Here is a 19861-nt window from a genome sequence, read left to right as displayed (position 1 = left end):
TTGACTGATTCTTCAACATTATTCCCTGCTGATATTGAATGGAATCCATGCGACCTTCAACTTTAACAAGATTCCCAGTACCGGCACTGGCCACACAGCCCCATAGCATGATGGAACCCCCACCAAATTTTACTGTGGGTTTCAAGTGTTTTTCTTGGAACGCTGTGTTCTTTTGCCGCCATATATAACGTCCCTTGTTATGCCCAAATAACTCAATCTTTGTTTCATCAGTCCACAAGCTACTGTTTGTGGCGTGTTGGCAGAAAAGGCTTCTCCCGCATCACTCTCCATACAGCTTCTCCTTGTGCAAAGTGCGCTGAATTGTTGAACGATGCACAGTGACACCATCTGCAGCAAGATGATGTTGTAGGTCTTTGGAGGTGGTCTGTGGGCTGTTTTTGACCGTTCTCACCATCCTTCGCCTTTGCCCCTCTGATATTTTACTTGGCCTGTCACTTCTGGCCTTAACAAGAACTGTGCCTGTGGTCTTCCATTTCCTCACTATGTTCCTCACAGTGGACACTGACAGCTTAAATCTCTGCGATAGCTTTTTGTAGCCTTCCTCTAAACCAGAATGTTGAACAATATTTATTTTCAGGTCATTTGAGAGTTGTTTTGAGGCCCCCATTTTGCCACTCTTCAGAGGAGAGTCAAAGAGAACAACAACTTGCAATTGGCCTTAAATACCTTTTCTCATGATTGGATGCACTTGTCTATGAAGTTCAAGGCTTAATGAGCTCACCAAACCAATTGTGTTCCAATTAAATCAGTGCTAAGTAGTTACAGGTATTCAAATCAACAGAATGACAAGGGTGCCCACATTTTTGCATAGCCTATTTTTCACATCTGATTTAATTTCATACAACTTTATATTGCTACACTAAAAAAAAATCTTTGTCTGGTACTCAGCTTTCATTAGAAAATGAATGGCATGCCACTGTGATGATTTTCTGTGACGACAGAGTAAATTATTATGCAGCCTCAGAGGGGTGCCCAAACTTTTTCATACAACTGTATTTATATTGGTTGGTTAAATGTACATACCAATAAGGTGTTATGGCATTGGTCATGCATGCAGATAGGGGGAGATCGCAAATGTAAATTCTTCCCAGTCAGATACTGCCATGCAAGCGGTAGGTCAAGTTCTGAAAAACTGGATTCGATTGTCACATTTACAATATGTACGAGTTCACTAGGTACATCGCCTGTAGCTCAGTTGGTAGAGCATGGCGCTTGTAACGCCAAGGTAGTGGGTTCGATCCCCGGGACCACAAATACGTAGAATGTATGCACACATGACTGTAAGTCGCTTTGGATAAAAGCGTCTGCTAAATGGCATATATTATTATTATTATTATTATTATTATTATTATTATGTGTGTATACTGTAGGTATAAGGTACCAGTTAGATATTGGGGGCATCCTGGGATTAGCTTCCGTATGTTATTGCTGTAAGCATGCTCTAAATTGTAATGACATTAGCCCCTGCTATTTCACTTATTTCCATGTTAAACAGACAAATCACAAATCTACAGCCATCAACATCCTGTTGTCCTGCACATCTAATGTGCTTCCTTGTGTCTATCGTCAGAATAAACACCAATCAACTGGGATCGACGGCCGGACAGTCCTTTCTTTAAAAACACAATGCAAGAGAGTTATGAAGTATGATCACAGTTATACAAACATGGGTATCCTCTGTAAATTAATTATTGGAAGTTAGTGTTTGTCAATGTCCTTTAATGTCTTCAATTCATGCCTCCAATAGGCAAGCGTCTTGCTGTTAGAATAGGAAAGACATGTTCAATTGCCTAAAACACACAGAGCTTCTCAATTTCTCCAGAGGAGGGATTATTTGTCATTCCTGATAAAGAAGTTGTAAAGCATTCAGTCCTTTTCAAAGGATGAAACAAATCACAGGCAGGGAAAGTTTGATTTTATTTGCTCAACTTCCAGTAAGAATATAGTATCCACACAGGGGGTTTAATTTACCGGAAATACTAGGGCTACTCTCCATTTCTGGGTTTTGTTCAGTGTTTTTAGCCTTTGGACTCAAAGCTCATGACAAATACCTGCAAAACCACCAAATCTGTTGGCTCACGTGGCTGCCATGTTATTTTTCTCCAAGAAACAGCCTACAGCAGTCAGCATGAGGGCCAGTCATGCATTCCACACACAGTATCAGTCAAACGTTTGTACACCTACACACTCCAAGGTTTTTCTTTATTTTTACTATTAGACATCAAAACTGAAATGACACATACGGAATCATGTTGTAACCAAACAAGTGTTAAACAAATCAAAATATATTTTAGATTTTAGATTCTTCAAAGGAGCCACACATTGCCTTGATAGCTTTGCACACTCCTGGCATTCTCTCAACAGCTTCATGAGGTACAGTACTCACCTGGAATGCATTTCAATGAACAGGTGTGCTTCGTTAAAAGTACATTTTTGGAATGTCTTTCCTACTTAATGTGTTTGAGCCAATCAGTTGTGTTCTGACAAGGTAGAAAGAAAATAGCCATGTTTGGTAAAAGACCAAGTCCATATTATGGCAAGAACAGCTCAAATAAGCAAAGAGAAACAACAATCCATCATTACTTTAATACATGAATATCAGTCAATAGGGAACATATCAAGAACTTTAAACGTTTCTTCAAGTGCAGTCGCAAAAACCATGAAGTGCAATGATGATACTGGCTATCATGAGGACTGCCACAGGAAAGGAAGTTTAGAGGAGACATGAATCAGGCCTTCATGGTCGAATGACTCCAGAGAAACCACTAATAAAAGGACACCAATAAGAGACTTGCTTGGGCCAAGAAACACGAGCAATGGACATTAGACCAGTGGAAATCTGCACTTTGGTCTGATGAGTCCAAATTTAAGATTGGTTACAACTGCCATGTCTTTGTGAGACGCAGAGCAGTTGAACAGATTCTCGGCGTGTGTGGTTCCCACTCTGAAGCATGGAGGTGGTGGTATGATGGTGCTTTGCTGGTGAAACTGTGATTTATTTAGAATTCAAGGCACACAACCAGCATCGCTACAACAGCAATAGGCCATCCCATCTGGTTTGTGCTTAGTGGGACTATAATTGTTTTTCAACAGGACAATGACCCAACACACCTCCAGGTTGTATAAGCGCTATTTGACCACGGAGAGTGACAGAGTGCTGCATCAGATGACCTGGCCTCCACAATCACCCGACCTCAACCTATTTTGAGATATTTTTTATTTCACCTTCATTTAACCAGGTAGGCTAGTTGAGAATAAGTTCTCATATACAACTGTGACCGAAACAGAGTTACACATGGAATAAACAAACACACAGTAAATAACACAATAGAGAATAAAATGTTTATATACAGAGCGTGCAAATGAGCTAAGGGAGGCAATAAATAGGCCATAGTGGCAAAATAATTACAATTTAGCAACAAAACACTGGAGTGATAGATGTGCAGAAGACGAAGGTGCAAGTAGACACACTCGGGTGCAAAGGAGCAAAAAAAATACATAACCGTGTGGGGATGAGGTAGTTGGATGGGCTATTTACAGATGGGCTATGTACAGGTGCAGTGATCTGTGAGCTGCTCTGACAGCTGGTGCTTAAAGTTAGTGAGGGAGATATGGGTCTCCAGCTTCAGTGATTTTTGCAATTCGTTCCAGTTATTGGCAGCAGAGAACTGGAAGGAAAGGTGGCCAAATGAGGAATTGGCTTTGGGGGTGACCGGTGAAATATACCTGCTAGAGCACGTGCTACAGGTGGGTGCTGCTATGGTGACCAATAAGCTGAGATAAGGTGGGGCTTTACCTAGCGAAGACTTAGATGACATGGAGCCAGTGGATTTGGCGACGAATATGAAGCAAGGGCCAGCCAACGAGAGCATACAGGTTGCAGTGGTGGGTAGTATATGGGGCTTTGGTGACAAAACAGATGGCACTGTGATAGCCTCCAACACTAAGCAACTGGATGCAGTCTATTTTGTAAATGACAACGCTGAAGTCAAGGATAGGCAGGATAGTCAGTTTTACGAGGGTATGTCTGGCAGCATGAGTGAAGGATGCATTGTTACGAAATAGGAAGCCGAGTTTAGATTTAATTTTGGATTGGAGATGCTTAATGGGAGTTTGGAAAGAGAGTTCACAGTCTAACCAGACACCTACAGTGAGGGAAAAAAGTATTTGATCCCCTGCTGATTTTGTATGTTTGCCCACTGACGAAGAAATAATCAGTCTATAATGTTAATGGTAGGTTTATTTGAACAGTGAGAGACAGAACAACAAAATCCAGAAAAACGCATGTCAAAAATGTTATAAATTGATTTGCATTTTAATGAGGGAAATAAGTACTTGACCCCTCTGCAAAACATGACTTAGTACTTGATGACAAAACTCTTGTTGGCAATCACAGAGGTCAGACGTTTTTTGTAGTTGGCCACCAGGTTTGCACACATCTCCGGAGGGATTTTGTCCCACTCCTCTTTGTAGATCTTCTCCAAGTCATTAAGGTTTCGAGGCTGACGTTTGGCAACTCGAACCTTCAGATCCCTCCACAGATTTTCTATGGGATTAAGGTCTGGAGACTGGCTAGGCCACTCCAGGACCTTAATGTGCTTTTCTTGAGCCACTCCTTTGTTACCTTGGCCGTGTGTTTTGGGTCATTGTCATGCTGGAATACCCATCCACGACCCATTTTCAATGCCCTGGCTGAGGAAAGGAGGTTCAGACCCAAGATTTGACCGAACATGGCCCCGTCCATCAGCCCTTTGATGCGGTGAAGTTGTCCTATCTCCTTAGCAGAAAAAAACCCCAAAGGATAATGTTTCCACCTCCATGTTTGACGGTGGGGATGGTGTTCTTGGGGTCATAGGCAGCATTCCTCCTCCTCCAAACACGGCTAGTTGAGTTGATGCCAAAGAGCTCCATATTGGTCTCATCTGACCACAGCACATTCACCCAATTGTCCGCGGAATCATTCAGATGTTCATTCGCAAACTTCAGAAGGTCATGTATGTGCTTTTTTGAGCAGGGGGACCTTGCGGGCGCTGCAGGATTTCAGTCCTTCACAGCGTAGTGTGTTACCAATTGTTTTCTTGGTGACTATGGTCCCAGCTGCCTTGAGATCATTGACAAGATCCTCCTGTGTAGTTCTGGGCTGATTCCTCACCATTCTCATGAGCATTGCAACTCCACGAGTTGGAGCCCCAGGCCTAGGGAGATTGACAGTTCTTGTGTTTCTTCTATTTGCGAATATTAGCGCCAACTTTTGTCACCTCACCAAGCTGCTTGGCGATGGTATTGTAGCCCATTCCAGCCTTGTGTAGGTCTACAATCTTGTCCCTGACATCCTTGGAGAGCTCTTTGGTCTTGGCCATGGTGGAGAGTTTGCAATCTGATTGATTGATTGCTTCTATTGACAGGTGTCTTTTATACAGGTAACAAACTGAGATTAGGAGCACTCCCTTTAAGAGTATGCTCCTAATCTCAGCTCGTTACCTGTATAAAAGACACCTGGGAGCCAGTAATCTTTCTGATTGAGAGTGGGTCAAATACTTATTTCCCTCATTAAAATGCAAATCAATTTTTGTAACATTTTTGACATGCGTTTTTATGGATTTTGTTGTTGTTATTCTGTCTCTCACTGTTCAAATAAACCTACCATTAAAATTATAGACGGATCATTTATTTGTAAGTGGGCAAACATACCAAATCAGCAGGGTGTCAAATACTTGTCCTCCCTCACTGTAGGTATTTGTAGTAGTCCACATATTCTAAGTCAGATCCGTCCAGAGTAGTGATAGATGGGTGGGCAAGTGCAGGCAGCAATCGGTTGAAGAGCATGCATTTAGTTTTACTTGCATTTAAGAGCAGTTGGAGGCCACGGGACGAGAGTTGTATGGCATTGAAGCTCGTCTGGAGGTTAGTTAACACAGTGTCCAAAGAAGGTCCAGAAGTATACAGAATGGTGTTGTCTGCGTAGAGGTGGATCAGGGGGGTCCGGACAACAGGCTCACCGATTTGAAACACTGAACTCTGAGAAGTAGTTGGTGAATCAGGCGAGACAGTCATTTGAGAAACCAAGGTTGTTGAGTCTGCCGATAAGAATGTTGTGATTGATGGAGTCGAAAGCCTTAGCCAGGTCAATGAATACGGCTGCACAGTATTGTCTCTTATCAATGGCGGTTATGATCTCGTTTAGGACCTTGAGCCTGGCTGAGGTGCACCCATGACCAGCTTGGAAACCAGATTGCATAGTGGAGAAGGTACGGTGGGATTTGAAATGGTCGGTGATCTGTTTGTTAACTTGGCTTTCGAAGACCTTAGAAAGGCAGGGTAGGATAGATATAGGTCTACAGTGTCTCCCACTTTGAAGAGTGGGATGACCGCGGCAGCTTTCCAATCTTTGGGGATCTCAGACAAAATGAAAGAGAGGTTGAATAGGCTAGCAATAGGGGTTGCAACAATTTCAGCTGATAAGTTCAGAAAGAGAGGGTCCAGATAATCTAGCCCTGCTGATTTGTAGGGGAGAAAGGGGAAAATGGGGGAGGCTTGGGCAAGATGCTGTCGGGGTGCAGGGCAGTTGACCGGGGTAGGGGTAGCCAGGTGGAAAGCATGGCCAGCCATAGAGAAATGCTTATTGAAATTCTCAATTATTGTGGATGTATCAGTAGGGACAGTGTTTCCTCGCCTCAGTGCAGTGGGCAGCTGGGATGAGGTGCTCTTATTCTCCATGAATTTTACAGTGTCTCAGAACATTTTTTGAGTTTGTGCTGCAGGATGCAAATTTTTGTTTGAAAAAACTAGCCTTTGCTTTCCTAACTGCCTGTGTGTATTGGTTCCTAACTTCCCTGAAGAGTTGCATATCACAGGGGCTATTTGATGTTAATGCCGTACGCCACAGATGGTTTGGGATGAGTTGGACCGCAGGAAAAGCCACCAACAAGTGCTCAGCATATGTGGGAACTCCTTCAAGACTGTCATTCCAGGTGAAGCTGTTTGAGAGAATGCCAAGAGTGTGCAAAGCTGTCATCAAGGCAAAGGGTGGCTACTTTGAAGAATCTAAAATGTATTTGGATTTGTTTAACACTTTTTTGGTTAATACATGATTCCATGTATTATTTCATAGTTAAGAAAACTATTATTCTACAATGTGGCAAATAGTAAAAATACAGAAAAACCCTTGAATGTGTGGGTGTGTCCAAACTAGTGACAAGTGCTGTACGTATTATCAATGTGCCTTGCTTTCAGTGGTTGACAACTTAAATTGATAAAATAGTAGCCTGCACAGAGAATTGACATAGACAACTAACAACCTTGACAAAAAATGTTCTAATCATTTCTCATTTGCCAATATGTTAAAGGTAATATTTTAAAGTTTACAAAGTAAAATCAGGTAAAACAGGGTATGTACAGTACTAGCTACAGAGCATTCAGAAAGAATTCACATCCCTTGACTGTTCCACATTTTGTTGTTACAGCCTGAATTTAAAAATAGATTAAATATAGACTTAGACAAATAATACCCCATAATGTCAAAGTGGAATTATGTTTTTTATTTTATTTTTCCAATTAATAAAAAATGAAAAGCTGAAATGCCTTAAGTATTCAACTCCAAGCCTAAATAAGTTCTTGAGTAGAAATGTGCTTAACAAGTCACATAAGTTGCATGGACTTATGCTGTTCAACAATAGTGTTTAACAGGATTTTTTAAAATGACTATCTCTGTACCCCACACACGCAATTATCTGTAAGGTCCCCGAGCAGGGGACTAAGTCAGGATTTTTTTAAAATACGGAATGGAGCCAAGCACAGGCAAAATCCTAGAGGAAAACCTGATTCAGTCTGCATTCCACCAGACACTGGGTGATTGAGTCACTTTTCAGCAGGATAATAAGATAAAACACAAGGCCAAATCTACTCTGGAGTTGCTACCAAGAGAGTGGATGTTCCTGAGTGGCCGGGTTAGATTTTCTAGCAGATATGCAACTATGGAAAGCCCTGAAAATGGTTGTCTAGCAACAATTAACAAATTTGACAGAGCTTGAAGAATTTTGAAAGAATAATGGGAAATGTTGTACAATCCAGGTGTGAAAAGATCTCAGAGACTTTCCCAGAAAAACTCAGCTGTAGTCGCTGCCAAAGGTGATTCTAACATGTATCGATTCTGGGGTGTGAATACTTATCTCATTTAATTTTCTGTGTTTAATTTAACACATTTGCAAAAGTTTTTTTTTTTTTAAACATGTTTTCACTGTCATTATGGGGTAGTGTGTGTAGATGGGTGAGAGAAACATATATTTTAAACAGTAACACAGTTCCACAACAAAATGTGGAATAAGTCAAGGGGTATGAATACTTTCTGAAGGCAGTGTGATTAAAAGGGGAGGATGCCATCAGAGTCATAGTTCTGGTATGACTCAAGTCTTAAAACAGGTTTTACCCAAATTAAAAGACCACAGCGGCAAGAGATACAACAACTACAATGAGTTCTAGTCTTCTGAACAACTCCAAACTATTGAACAGTTGCCTTATGCCTCAGTCAAAAGTTAATTCCCACAGATGTCAATAAACACACCACATTTATAGTGGCTTTGTTCACATTTGTTCCTCATCTGCATGGCCTTGGTTGTTCTAGATTTCCACAGTGGTACACTAAGACAAGCCAACACTGTTAGGGTCATGTCTTCCCTTAGGCTTTGCCTGTGAGCCTGTACATTTCCAATAAGACCTGGAACTGACAATGTTCTTCAAACAGTGATTTTGTTGTGTCTAAGGCAACAAGCAAATTTATGAGTGTCATCTGAAACTTAGACCTGGGCAGGGCACTGGGGTTGTAAAACAATCACTTACTGCTGTAAAGGAAGGAAACGAAACCCAACTCCACTTTTTACAAAGTTAAGAAACACTGTCTCTAAACCTCACTCATACAATAACTGCACACATTAATTTTCTTAAATACTATAGGATTGACCGATTGTAATAAGTAACTCAAGCTATACAAGGTAATAAGTAACTCAAGCTATATACAAATAGACTTTTGTCCTCATAGATCTTCAGCATCTGGTAGGTAGGCGAGGTAGACCCTGTTCCCCCAGATCTACAGAGGGCATCAAAATGTGTATATGGGCATGGGACAGGAGCAGTACGCCATGAGTGTTAGAATGTAATGGGTGCATTCTGTTCCAATCACAGTGAGAGGGAACATCCACAGACAGCAAATGGAAATCTGAATATCAATTATGCAAAAGCAGAGCTGGGGAGTATTTGTAAACTCAAAAAAATCCAGAAAACCCAATAACGCTAAAATTCTACTGGCAAATCCATTGTTCATCCTTCCAATAAAACAAAGCACATTGTTGAAGAAGGGTAAAAATGGGATCTGCCCTCTTCCATAAAACATGATTAGCCCAAGGAAAATAAATTGAAACAGGATCTTAAGGCAAATCTGAGACAGCAGCACTTTCATTAAAAGCACAAAGAGGCTCTATTCCAGTTAGTGTTGGTCGTCCTCAGAACCACTCCTGACCTGTGCTCTTCACACAATCCCAAACTCTTCTGGGAAGTGCAGTCTCTCAAACACATGAGATTGTTTTGTCAAAGCTGAGAACAAGTTGGTTACAAAGAGTCACAATGTTCACACTTGACAGAGGGCCAATAAATCCAAACAGAAAGTGTGAAACCTTTCAGGGCAGTAGCCCTCCCTCTACACATAAACAGTTCAAGCCCAGAAGGAAACCCCTGTTTAGTCAGCAGAGTAGTGAGGATGGCCTGTGTGTTAGAAGTCCTCATGCCAAAGTACACATTCCTGCTGGTACCATCCCTGGCCAGTCCCTTCAGAGTCATATTACTGTCTTACAGGCTGTACGGTGGCTTGAGCACATCTGCACCTTGTTAGACATAATACTGTCAGGGAGACAATCTTACTTATCCAAGTATTACAACCATGTGTGTCCAAGCGGTTTTACTGCCTCCTGTTCTACAGAGAGACTAAGCGTTGGAAAGCATTATGTTAATACTTCATCACTAGAATAGACTTGACAGAGTATTGTAAACCTTATCAGGAAATCAAAGATGACCAAATGAAAAATGGAGTAAGCATTGAGGAAATGTATTTCTTTGACCATAATTCAGACTGGTGTGCCTACTCTTTAGTCATTACATTAATTGGACTTGATTTCCACTCATGACCTGTAATGTAATCCATCAGTAATGAATGTGTCCTATGCTTTATTGCGAGAGTCAACGCAATTCCTCACATGCCTGTGGTGTACTGGAGCTTTATATCGACAGGTCCTATGGAAAATGGAGCCATTGTGTACTGGGCAGCGCAGACCAGTGGGGTTTTGCCCAAACAGCCTCTGGCTCCCTTGACAGAAATATATGGTGGTGAAGCATTTGCAATTCAGAATGTAATGACTACGGCTAATAAGCTGCATAAACATTTCACCACTCAAAGCAGCATTCATCCCTCTCTTTTGTCTTCGCCTTGTCAAATGTCTCCATTCAGAAGTAGTGGTACTTGTCAAAACACTGTATGCCTAACCAACTGTCTCAATCATTAAAACAAATAGCATTTTTCATCTTTCATGGACCCATAGAAAGATCAGTTACATATTTCTCACAAGTTATATATTCCCCAGAAGAGGAAAAAGTCAGAAAGTCATAATAAAAGTCATAATTTAAAAGCTCACAGTGGAAAATTATTTCAGAGTAGGCTCCTTTCCTCGTCATGGCACTGAGTATTACCACTGCTGGAGGTGACGAGCTCCAAGCACCCAAACCACCCTATCGAACAAAACAATCATGGAAAAACACTGACTGTTACGTACATCAGTGGAGCTCCTCAAGCACTGCAACAAGACAGATCAGCTCCAAACTAGGTACATTTATATGGCTTAGCCAGGAAACAGATACAGTTGAAGTAGGAAGTTTATATACACCTTAGCCAAATACATATACATTCAGTTTTTCACAATTCCTGACATTTAATCCTAGTAAAAAGTCCCCCCCTTAGGTCAGTTAGTATCACCACTATTTTAAGAATGTGAAATGTTGGAATAGAGAAAATGATTTATTTAAGCTTTTATTCTTTCATCACATTCCCAGTGGGTCAGAAATGTACATATACTCAATTAGTATTTGGTAGTATTGCCGTTAAATTAACTTGGGTGAAACATTTTGGGTAGCCTTCCACAATAAGTTCAGGGAATTTTGGCCCATTCCTCCTGACAGAGCTGGTGTAACTGAGTCAGGATTGTAGACCTCCCTGCTCGCACACGCTTTTTCAGTTCTGCCCACACATTTTCTATAGGATTGAGGTGTGGATTGTGATGGCCACTCCAATACCTTGACTGTTGTCCTTAAGCTATTTTGCCACAACTTTGGAAGTATGCTTGGGGTCATTGTCCATTTGGAAGACACATTTGCGACCAAGCTTTAACTTCCTGACTGACATCTTGAGATGTTGCTTCAATATATCCACATAATTTTCCTGCCATCTCTATATTGTGAAGTGCACCAGCAAAGCACTCCCACAACATGATGCTGCCACCCCCGTGCTTCACGGTTGGGCTAGTCTTCTTCGGCTTGCAAGCCTCCCCCTTTTTGCTCCAAACATAACAATGGTCAGTATGGCCAACCAGTTCTATTTTTGTTTCATCAGACGAGAGGACATTTTTCCAAAAAGTACGATCTTTGTCCCCATGTGCAGTTGCAAATGGTAGTCTGGCTTTTAATGGCGGTTTTGGATCAGTGGCTTCTTCCTTGCTGAGCGGCCTTTCAGGTTGTCGATATAGGACTTGTTTTACTGTGGATATAGATACTTTTGTACCCGTTTCCTCCAGCATCTTCACAAGGTCCTTTGCTGTTGTTCTGGGATTGATTTGCACTTTTTGCACCAAATTACGTTAATCTCTAGGAGACCGAACACGTTTCTTCCTGAGCGGTATGGCGGCTGCGTGGTCCCATGGTGTTTATACTTGCATACTATTGTTTTACAGATAAACGTGGTACCGTCAGGCATTTGGAAATTTCCCTCAAGGATGAACCAGACTTGTGGAGGTCTACAATATATTTTCTGAGGTCTTGGCTGATTTGTTTTTATTTTCCCATGATGTCAAGCAAAGAGGCACCGAGTTTGACGGTAGGCCTTGAAATACATCCACTGGTACGCCTCCAACTGACTTAAATGATGTCAATAAGCCTATCGGAAGCTTCTAAAGCCATGGCATTTTCTGGCATTTTCCAAGCAGTTAACTCAGTGTATGTAAACTTCTGACCCACTGGAATTGTGAAACAGTGAATTATAAGTGAAATAATCTGTCTGTAAACAATTGTTGGGAAAATTACCTGTGTCATGCACAAAGTAGATGTCCTAACAGACTTGCCAAAACAATAGTTTTTTAACAATACATTTGTGGAGTGGTTGAACAACGAGTTTTAATGACTCCAACCTAAGTGTATGTAAACTTCCGACTTCAACTGTCAGAGCAACACACACAGGATAAATACAAGTAGACAACAACCCACAAAAACAGTAGTTCCTGCTGATCAGGAGCAGAGCAGGGGAGAGATTTAACTTGGGGTTTCACACTTTGTGATCAACGGGCCCATCCAGTCCATCTTTATTCAGCATAGTCAATATTAGATCAGGGATCGCTCTGCTGGATCAAAAGGGCAGAAGCTGGAAGGGCCTGGAATGCTCTCTAAACACTTTCTGGCTCCATGTTAAACCACATACAAGGCAAAGGTCAGGATAGAGCAGGGGCATCAAAAGCAATGTGCTCTCCACATGACAACACATTTCCCCTCACAGGTAGGCTAAAGATAAACAGTGGGAGTGGTGGTAAGAGACAACAACCTAGCATCATTTCCACAAAATTATTCATATGCTGACCGAGGGAATAGTAATCCAGGAGGACTGGGTGTTGGCTCTGACCGAGGGAATAGTAATCCAGGAGGACTAGGTGTTGGCTCTGACCGAGGGAATAGTAATCCAGGAGGACTGGGTGTTGGCTCTGACCGAGGGAATAGTAATCCAGGAGGACTGGGTGTTGGCTCTGACCGAGGGAATAGTAATCCAGGAGGACTGGGTGTTGGCTCTGACCGAGGGAATAGTAATCCAGGAGGACTAGGTGTTGGCTCTGACCGAGGGAATAGTAATCCAGGGACTGGGTGTTGGCTCTGACCGAGGGAATAGTAATCCAGGAGGACTAGGAACAAGAGGTCGACCGATTAACCGAAATGGCCGATTAATTAGGGCCGATTTCAAATTCATAACAATCGGAAATCTATATTTGCAGATTTTATACCTTTATTTAACTAGGTAAATCAGTTAAGAACACATTTTTATTTCCAATGACGGCCTAGGAACAGTGGGTTAACTGCCTTGTTCAGGGGCAGAACGACAGATTTTCACATTGTCAGCTCGGGGGATCCCGTCTTGCACCCTTAACTAGTCCAATGCAATAACGACTTGCCTCGCTCTCGTTGCACTCCAAAAGGAGGCTGCCTGTTAAGCGAATGCAGTAAGCCAAGGTAAGTTGCTTGCTAGCATTAAACTTATCTTATAAAAAACAATAAATCATAATCACTAGTTAACTAAACATGGTTGGTGATATTACTAGATATTATCTAGCATATCCTGCGTTGCATATAATCTGACTGAGCATACAAGTATCTGCCTGAGCGGTGGTAGGCAGAAGCAGGCGAGTAAACATTCATTCAAACAGTACTTTCGTGCGTTTTGCCAGCAGCTCTTCGTTGTGCATCAAGCATTGCACTGTTTATGACTTCAAGCCTATCAACTCCCGAGATGACGCTCGTGTAACTGAAGTGAAATGGCTAGCTAGTTAGCGCGCGCTAATTGTCGGTGTGTTGCTGGTTCGAGCCCAGGGAGGAGTGAGGAGAGGGACGGAAGCTATAACGTTACACTGGCAAAACTAAAGTGCCTATAAGAACATCCAATAGTCAAAGGTTAATGAAATACAAATGGTATAGAGGGAAATAGTCCTATAATTCCTATAATAACTACAACCTAAAACTTGCAAGACTCATGTTAAAAGGAACCACCAGCTTTCATATGTTCTCATGTTCTGAGCAAGGAACTGAAACATTAGCTTTCTTACATGGCACATATTTTACATGGAACATATTGCACTTTTACTTTCTTCTCCAACACTTTGTTTTTGCATTATTTTAACCAAATTGAACATGTTTCATTATTTACTTGAGGCTAAATTGATTTTATTGATGTATTATATTAAGTTAAAATAAGTGTTCATTCAGTATTGTTGTAATTGTAAAATCGGCCATTTAAATCGGTATCGGTTTTTATGATCCTCCAATAAATCAGTATCGGCGTTGAAAAATCATAATGGGTCAACCTCTACTAGGAACACTCAAATATCAGAATACATTTGTGAATGAATACAGTTATTATTATTACAAATATTATTTCAGAAAATGAATCAAACATCCAGTGAGCTGTTCAAAACGGAACAAAATGTAATCTGAGGATTATCAATTATGACATCAGCAGAGAATGAAGAAACTCTCCCTCTGCTTTAAAACACACTTGATATTTTATGTACACTTCCCAATGCTTTAATTCATTATTATTCCAAAGAGAGCTTTGATTTAAAAAGCTGAGGAAGCACAGCATGGCCATTCACACTCGCAGGCGCAGCTACAATGTTGTCCGCTGAGCCAGAGCAGAACAACCAGCTTGTCAATAATTGTGTTGCAGAGCGGAGATCAGATCAAACACATTGGAGCCAGAGATAAAAGCTGCCAATCTGGTTACCATACAAGTCCAGTGAGTGCATTCTCACCAAGCCGCAGCAGCTCCGAATACAATAATATGACAGGTCGGGAAAGCATCCATCATCCGACCTGGCTGCTAAACACTGACGACCTCCAACCTGCATGACTGCATAGAGGCCTAATTTAAGGCCTTTCAGTATATAGTTTACTCAGTCAGTTCAAGGCAGCAATTTTCTCTGTTTAGGTTATCATGTTAAGTCTCCAAAGTGAAAGTGTTGGGTTGAAACTGTAAATGTCTGGGAGACGTTTTGGGTAAAATGTCTGTAAACAAGAACTTGCTCGGTGGAGAGCAATAAATTTGATTATATTTAAATAGTTACAGAGGCCTCCTGAGCTGTGAGTACAGACAGAAGCCTGAACGTCTGATGTACATTCAATCACACCATTCACTGTAAGAGGCAAAAAAGTATCAGTTAGCCTAGTGGTTAAGAGCGTTGGGCCAGTAACTGAAAGGTCGCTGGTTCGAATCGCAAAGCAGACTAAGTGAAACATCTATCGATGTGCCCTTTTAAAATATGTTTTTACTTTAATAGGCAAGTCAGTTAATTAAGAACAAATTATTATTTACAATGACTGCATACCCCGGCCAAACCCTAATGACGCTCGGCCAATTGTGTACCGCCCTGTGGGATTCCCAATCATGGCCAGTTGTGATACAGCCTGGAATCGAACCAGGGTCTGTAGTGACACCCCTAGCACTGAGATGCAGTGCCTAAGACCGCCCTTGAGCAAGGTACTTAACCCTAAGTGTTCCTGTAAATCGGTCTGGAAAACAGCCCCTGCTAAATGACTACAATTTTTCATATAAGTGTATTGTCCAATTGAAATACACACATGATTTTAAAAATTGATTTAACCTTTATTTAACCAGGAAGGTCTCATTGAGATTTAAAATCTCTTTTTCAAGAGTGTCCTGGCCAAGATAGGCAGCACCAAGTCATTACAAAAATTACAGACAAACAACATGAAAAACTACAAGTAATCTAGTAAAAAGCATAGAATTCACACGAGTATAACAAAATCAAAAACAACAAATTAAAAACATTGACAGGTCAGGGAATCAGTCTCAAGATTCCCTGACCTAATTGGCCCCCCAATGGTGGAACAAACTCCCTCACGACGCCAGGACAGCGGAGTCAATCACCACCTTCCGGAGACACCTGAAACCCCACCTCTTTAAGGAATACCTAGGATAGGATAAGTAATCCTTCTCACCCACCCTCCCCCCCTTTAAGATTTAGATGCACTATTGTAAAGTGACTGTTCTACTGGATGTCATAAGGTGAATGCACCAATTTGTAAGTCGCTCTGGATAAGAGCGTCTGCTAAATGACTTAAATGTAATGTAAATGTAAGATCACTCATTAGTAATTTAAAAATACCAATTGGGACAAGTTCTTCCAGTTTAAAAGTATTTTGTAAGGTGTTCCAAGACGATAGCGCAGAGTACATAAAAGCCCTTTTACCAAATTCAGTTGGGACATTTGGAACAGTTAGAAGGATAAAGTCCAGCGAACGAAGAGACGACCCGCCACATTTCTGAACAATAAAAATGCCCAAATACAAAAGGTAGTAAACCCAAAATTGCTTTGTAAATAAAAGTATACCAGTGCCTGAGCCTACGAGTGACTAGAGAAGGCCAGCCAACCCTGGTATACAAAGTGCAGTGGTACGTAAAGGCTTTGTAAATAAAAGTATACCAGTGACTGAGCCTACGAGTGACTAGAGAAGGCCAGCCAACCCTGGTATACAAAGTGCAGTGGTACGTAAAGGCTTTGTAAATAAAAGTATACCCGTGCCTGAGCCTACGAGTGACTAGAGAAGGCCAGCCAACCCTGGTATACAAAGTGCAGTGGTACGTAAAGGCTGTGTAAATAAAAGTATACCCGTGCCTACGAGTGACTAGAGAAGGACAGCCAACCCTGGTATACAAAGTGCAGTGGTACGTAAGGGTTTTGCAGTTTAAAATAAATCTCAAAGTGCCTGTAAACAGTCCAAAACAGAGGGTTCCAGTCTGCAGTAGCAGGAGCCTGTAAACAGTCCAAAACAGAGGGTTCCAGTCTGCAGTAGCAGGAGCCTGTAAACAGTCCAAAACAGAGGGTTCCAGTCTGCAGTAGCAGGAGCCTGTAAACAGTTCAAAACAGAGGGTTCCAGTCTGCAGTAGCAGGAGCCTGTAAACAGTTCAAAACAGAGGGTTCCAGTCTGCAGTAGCAGGAGCCTGTAAACAGTTCAAAACAGAGGGTTCCAGTCTGCAGTAGCAGGAGCCTGTAAACAGTTCAAAACAGAGGGTTCCAGTCTGCAGTAGCAGGAGCCTGTAAACAGTTCAAAACAGAGGGTTCCAGTCTGCAGTAGCAGGAGCCTGTAAACAGTCCAAAACAGAGGGTTCCAGTCTGCAGTAGCAGGAGCCTGTAAACAGTTCAAAACAGAGGGTTCCAGTCTGCAGTAGCAGGAGCCTGTAAACAGTTCAAAACAGAGGGTTCCAGTCTGCAGTAGCAGGAGCCTGTAAACAGTTCAAAACAGAGGGTTCCAGTCTGCAGTAGCAGGAGCCTGTAAACAGTCCAAAACAGAGGGTTCCAGTCTGGAGTAGCAGGAGGAAGCATAATGCTGTTGCGCTCTCAACCATCGTGGTCTCCTATTACTGTTGTTCTCCTGCAACAATGCAAAGCAGCATCTACCGAAATCACAGACAGACAGCTCAGATAGGCCTACAGCTGTAGGCCTAACTGTAGATATAGCTTGTCTAACACATGGATAGAAAAACAATGAAAGTGCATTCTTTTGCAGGCTCATCTCCCTCCATAAGAAAAGTCAGACATCAGATGCCCCCTTCCCACAGGAAGCATACCAGCGGCAACTTTATCACCCCTATTTGAGTTTAGCTCAGCAGCGTCGTTGTGAGAGATACCCTGTGATTTGGCCTTGAGGCGTCCCACTGCCTCGTACTCGCCAGGGAAATGGGTAACTGCTCGCTGATAACTGGAGATTAGGCCTTTGTTAATCAAATCAGAATGCCCATGAGTCCTTATCTAGCTGCACCAACTATCAGCCTAATGTCAAATGTAAGGGACATAATGACTGATCACAAAATGACAAGAGGAGCGTTTAAGAGGTTGGTGTTATCACTGGGGTTGGTTACATGATAAAAACACTCATATTTTTGCTGAAAGGACAACAACTGTAAGTGACGTGTTTGACCTCGTCAATCCTGTATATTAAGGTAACAGAGAAATAAGAATGAAAGGCTTGGGAGAGAACTATAGTTCTTAGGCTATATACTACAGGCCTATTCCTTAATTGAAATTATATGACCATAAATAAGCAGGGTTTTTAACAACGGTAGACGGACCCATAAGGTTGGCATATTTTGTTACAATGTAGCCTATACATTTCCTGCCAGTATAGCGGGGGAATATATTTCAACAATGAAGTATTTGTAGCAGATATACTTCACTGTTGTGGTCTTCATAAATAGTCGAATAAGTAAGCTGTGTGTACGTGAAACGCAGCTCTTCATAAAGTGTTTACAACCGCCCAGCTATTCAATCACAGCAAAATTATACGATACCAGACAGAGCAACGTTCAAATCATACAAGAACTATATCCCTCTTTTCAAGCAAATTAAAATAATCTAGTTGATGATGGAAACAGATTTTGGAACAATATAATATTTCATAATATAAACCGCATATCAAAATAGCCACTTGTTAAACATCTTCACAGTATTTTTTGCTTTAGTCTTGAAAGGATTCCACGGACTAAAATCTCCTGAAAGCGAGCTATGGGGTGTATTTATTACGTTAACGATTTACCGTTTAAGAACCAAACGGAATCAAACAGAGAAAAACTTAAGTATGTTGGACAAATTCAGTTAGGTCGCAAATCGCTTCGTTCCATTTAAGAAACGTTTTGCAGCAGAATTGACGTAATGAATACACCCCTGATGCATTTTCAATAAGAGCAAAAAGTGTCGGGGGTTAACATACCTTTCGATTTAACGTTGTTCCCGAATAGAAATAATATGCTATGCCAAGCACCCAGAGGATCGCGAAGCATAGTAACATTCTCGATTTCCTTCGCATTGCTGTCTGTTTGAATGTGAAATAAATGTCCGATAGCCTTATGCTTTGATTAAAGCGTCCTATATCCGAGCTGTGTGCCTGCTATCGACGAGCAATATTCAGTGCAGTTTTGGCAGTCCAGCAGAAAAAGCAGGAAACAGCCAACATCACGAGGTTAGAGGGGAAAGGCCGTCTCTAATCCAATCACGCTCCATGGAAGGAGGAGTGATGGGGGTTGGTACGTTTGTCGCTCCGCAAGCGTTCTTGACATTGACAGAAGAAACATTGTTGCAGTATTGTGTCGATGTATTCGTGAATTCATCATTTTAGCTTCTGCAACATTGTCGCCGCGGATTTTCAAACGACCCAGTTTGTGTAACATATTAAGCGGACCCTGCGGCCTGTGTATATGGTATTGTAATCCATAATATAAGAGTAACAGAGAGGGTTATGTTGTTCACTGTCCCCCACGATGAAATCGGGGAGGGAACTGTGGATCCGTTTCCGTCCATACGTTATTCGTTGGTATGTTCGCTTATTCGTATGTCAGTCAAACGCGATATTTTAGAGAGGAAAGTGCACTGGCCAGATTTGGACGAAATGTGGGTGAATTGTCGCGTTCCTATGCTATTCGGAACTAGGAAACTCGGAAATGTCCAACTTGCTGATTTGTTCAATGCGTCACGTGTAATAACTACAACCAGTTTAAAAAATTAGAGATTTCCGAGTTACCTAGTTCGACTAGCACTTGAACGAGGCAAATGATGAGTCTTGCCGTATACAGCCGGCATTTACAAAATTACAGTGATTGGCCAGATGGTGGCGCTATAACAAGATATTGAAACTGCAAACTTTGAAAGGTAATGCCCAAGATCCTAACTTTGTGTTGCGTATCGGGATCATTGGATTCTCGGGCCCCCCAATAATTTGGTCCAATTATATTATGTATACTAATTCTTTTTTTATTATACTT

At 41.6% G+C, this 19861-nt stretch overlaps 1 protein-coding gene across 1 annotated transcript in view; it reads right to left on the bottom strand.

Annotated features, from left to right (window-relative positions):
- Positions 1–19055, bottom strand: part of LOC124038615 (polypeptide N-acetylgalactosaminyltransferase 2-like) — a 128515-nt gene extending 109460 nt beyond the window's left edge. The window contains exon 1 of the mRNA XM_046354677.1: positions 18814–19055. Within this exon, the coding sequence (XP_046210633.1) occupies positions 18814–18909 (96 nt within the window). The 5' untranslated portion in view covers positions 18910–19055. The remainder of the gene's footprint in view (positions 1–18813) is intronic.
- Between the last annotated feature and the right edge of the window lie 806 nt (positions 19056–19861).

This window comes from Oncorhynchus gorbuscha, linkage group LG06 (assembly GCF_021184085.1).
Source record: "Oncorhynchus gorbuscha isolate QuinsamMale2020 ecotype Even-year linkage group LG06, OgorEven_v1.0, whole genome shotgun sequence".
Classification (NCBI taxonomy): domain Eukaryota; kingdom Metazoa; phylum Chordata; class Actinopteri; order Salmoniformes; family Salmonidae; genus Oncorhynchus; species Oncorhynchus gorbuscha.
The sequence above is the reverse complement of the archived record's forward strand: the minus strand, read 5'-3'. Positions and strand labels throughout refer to the sequence as shown.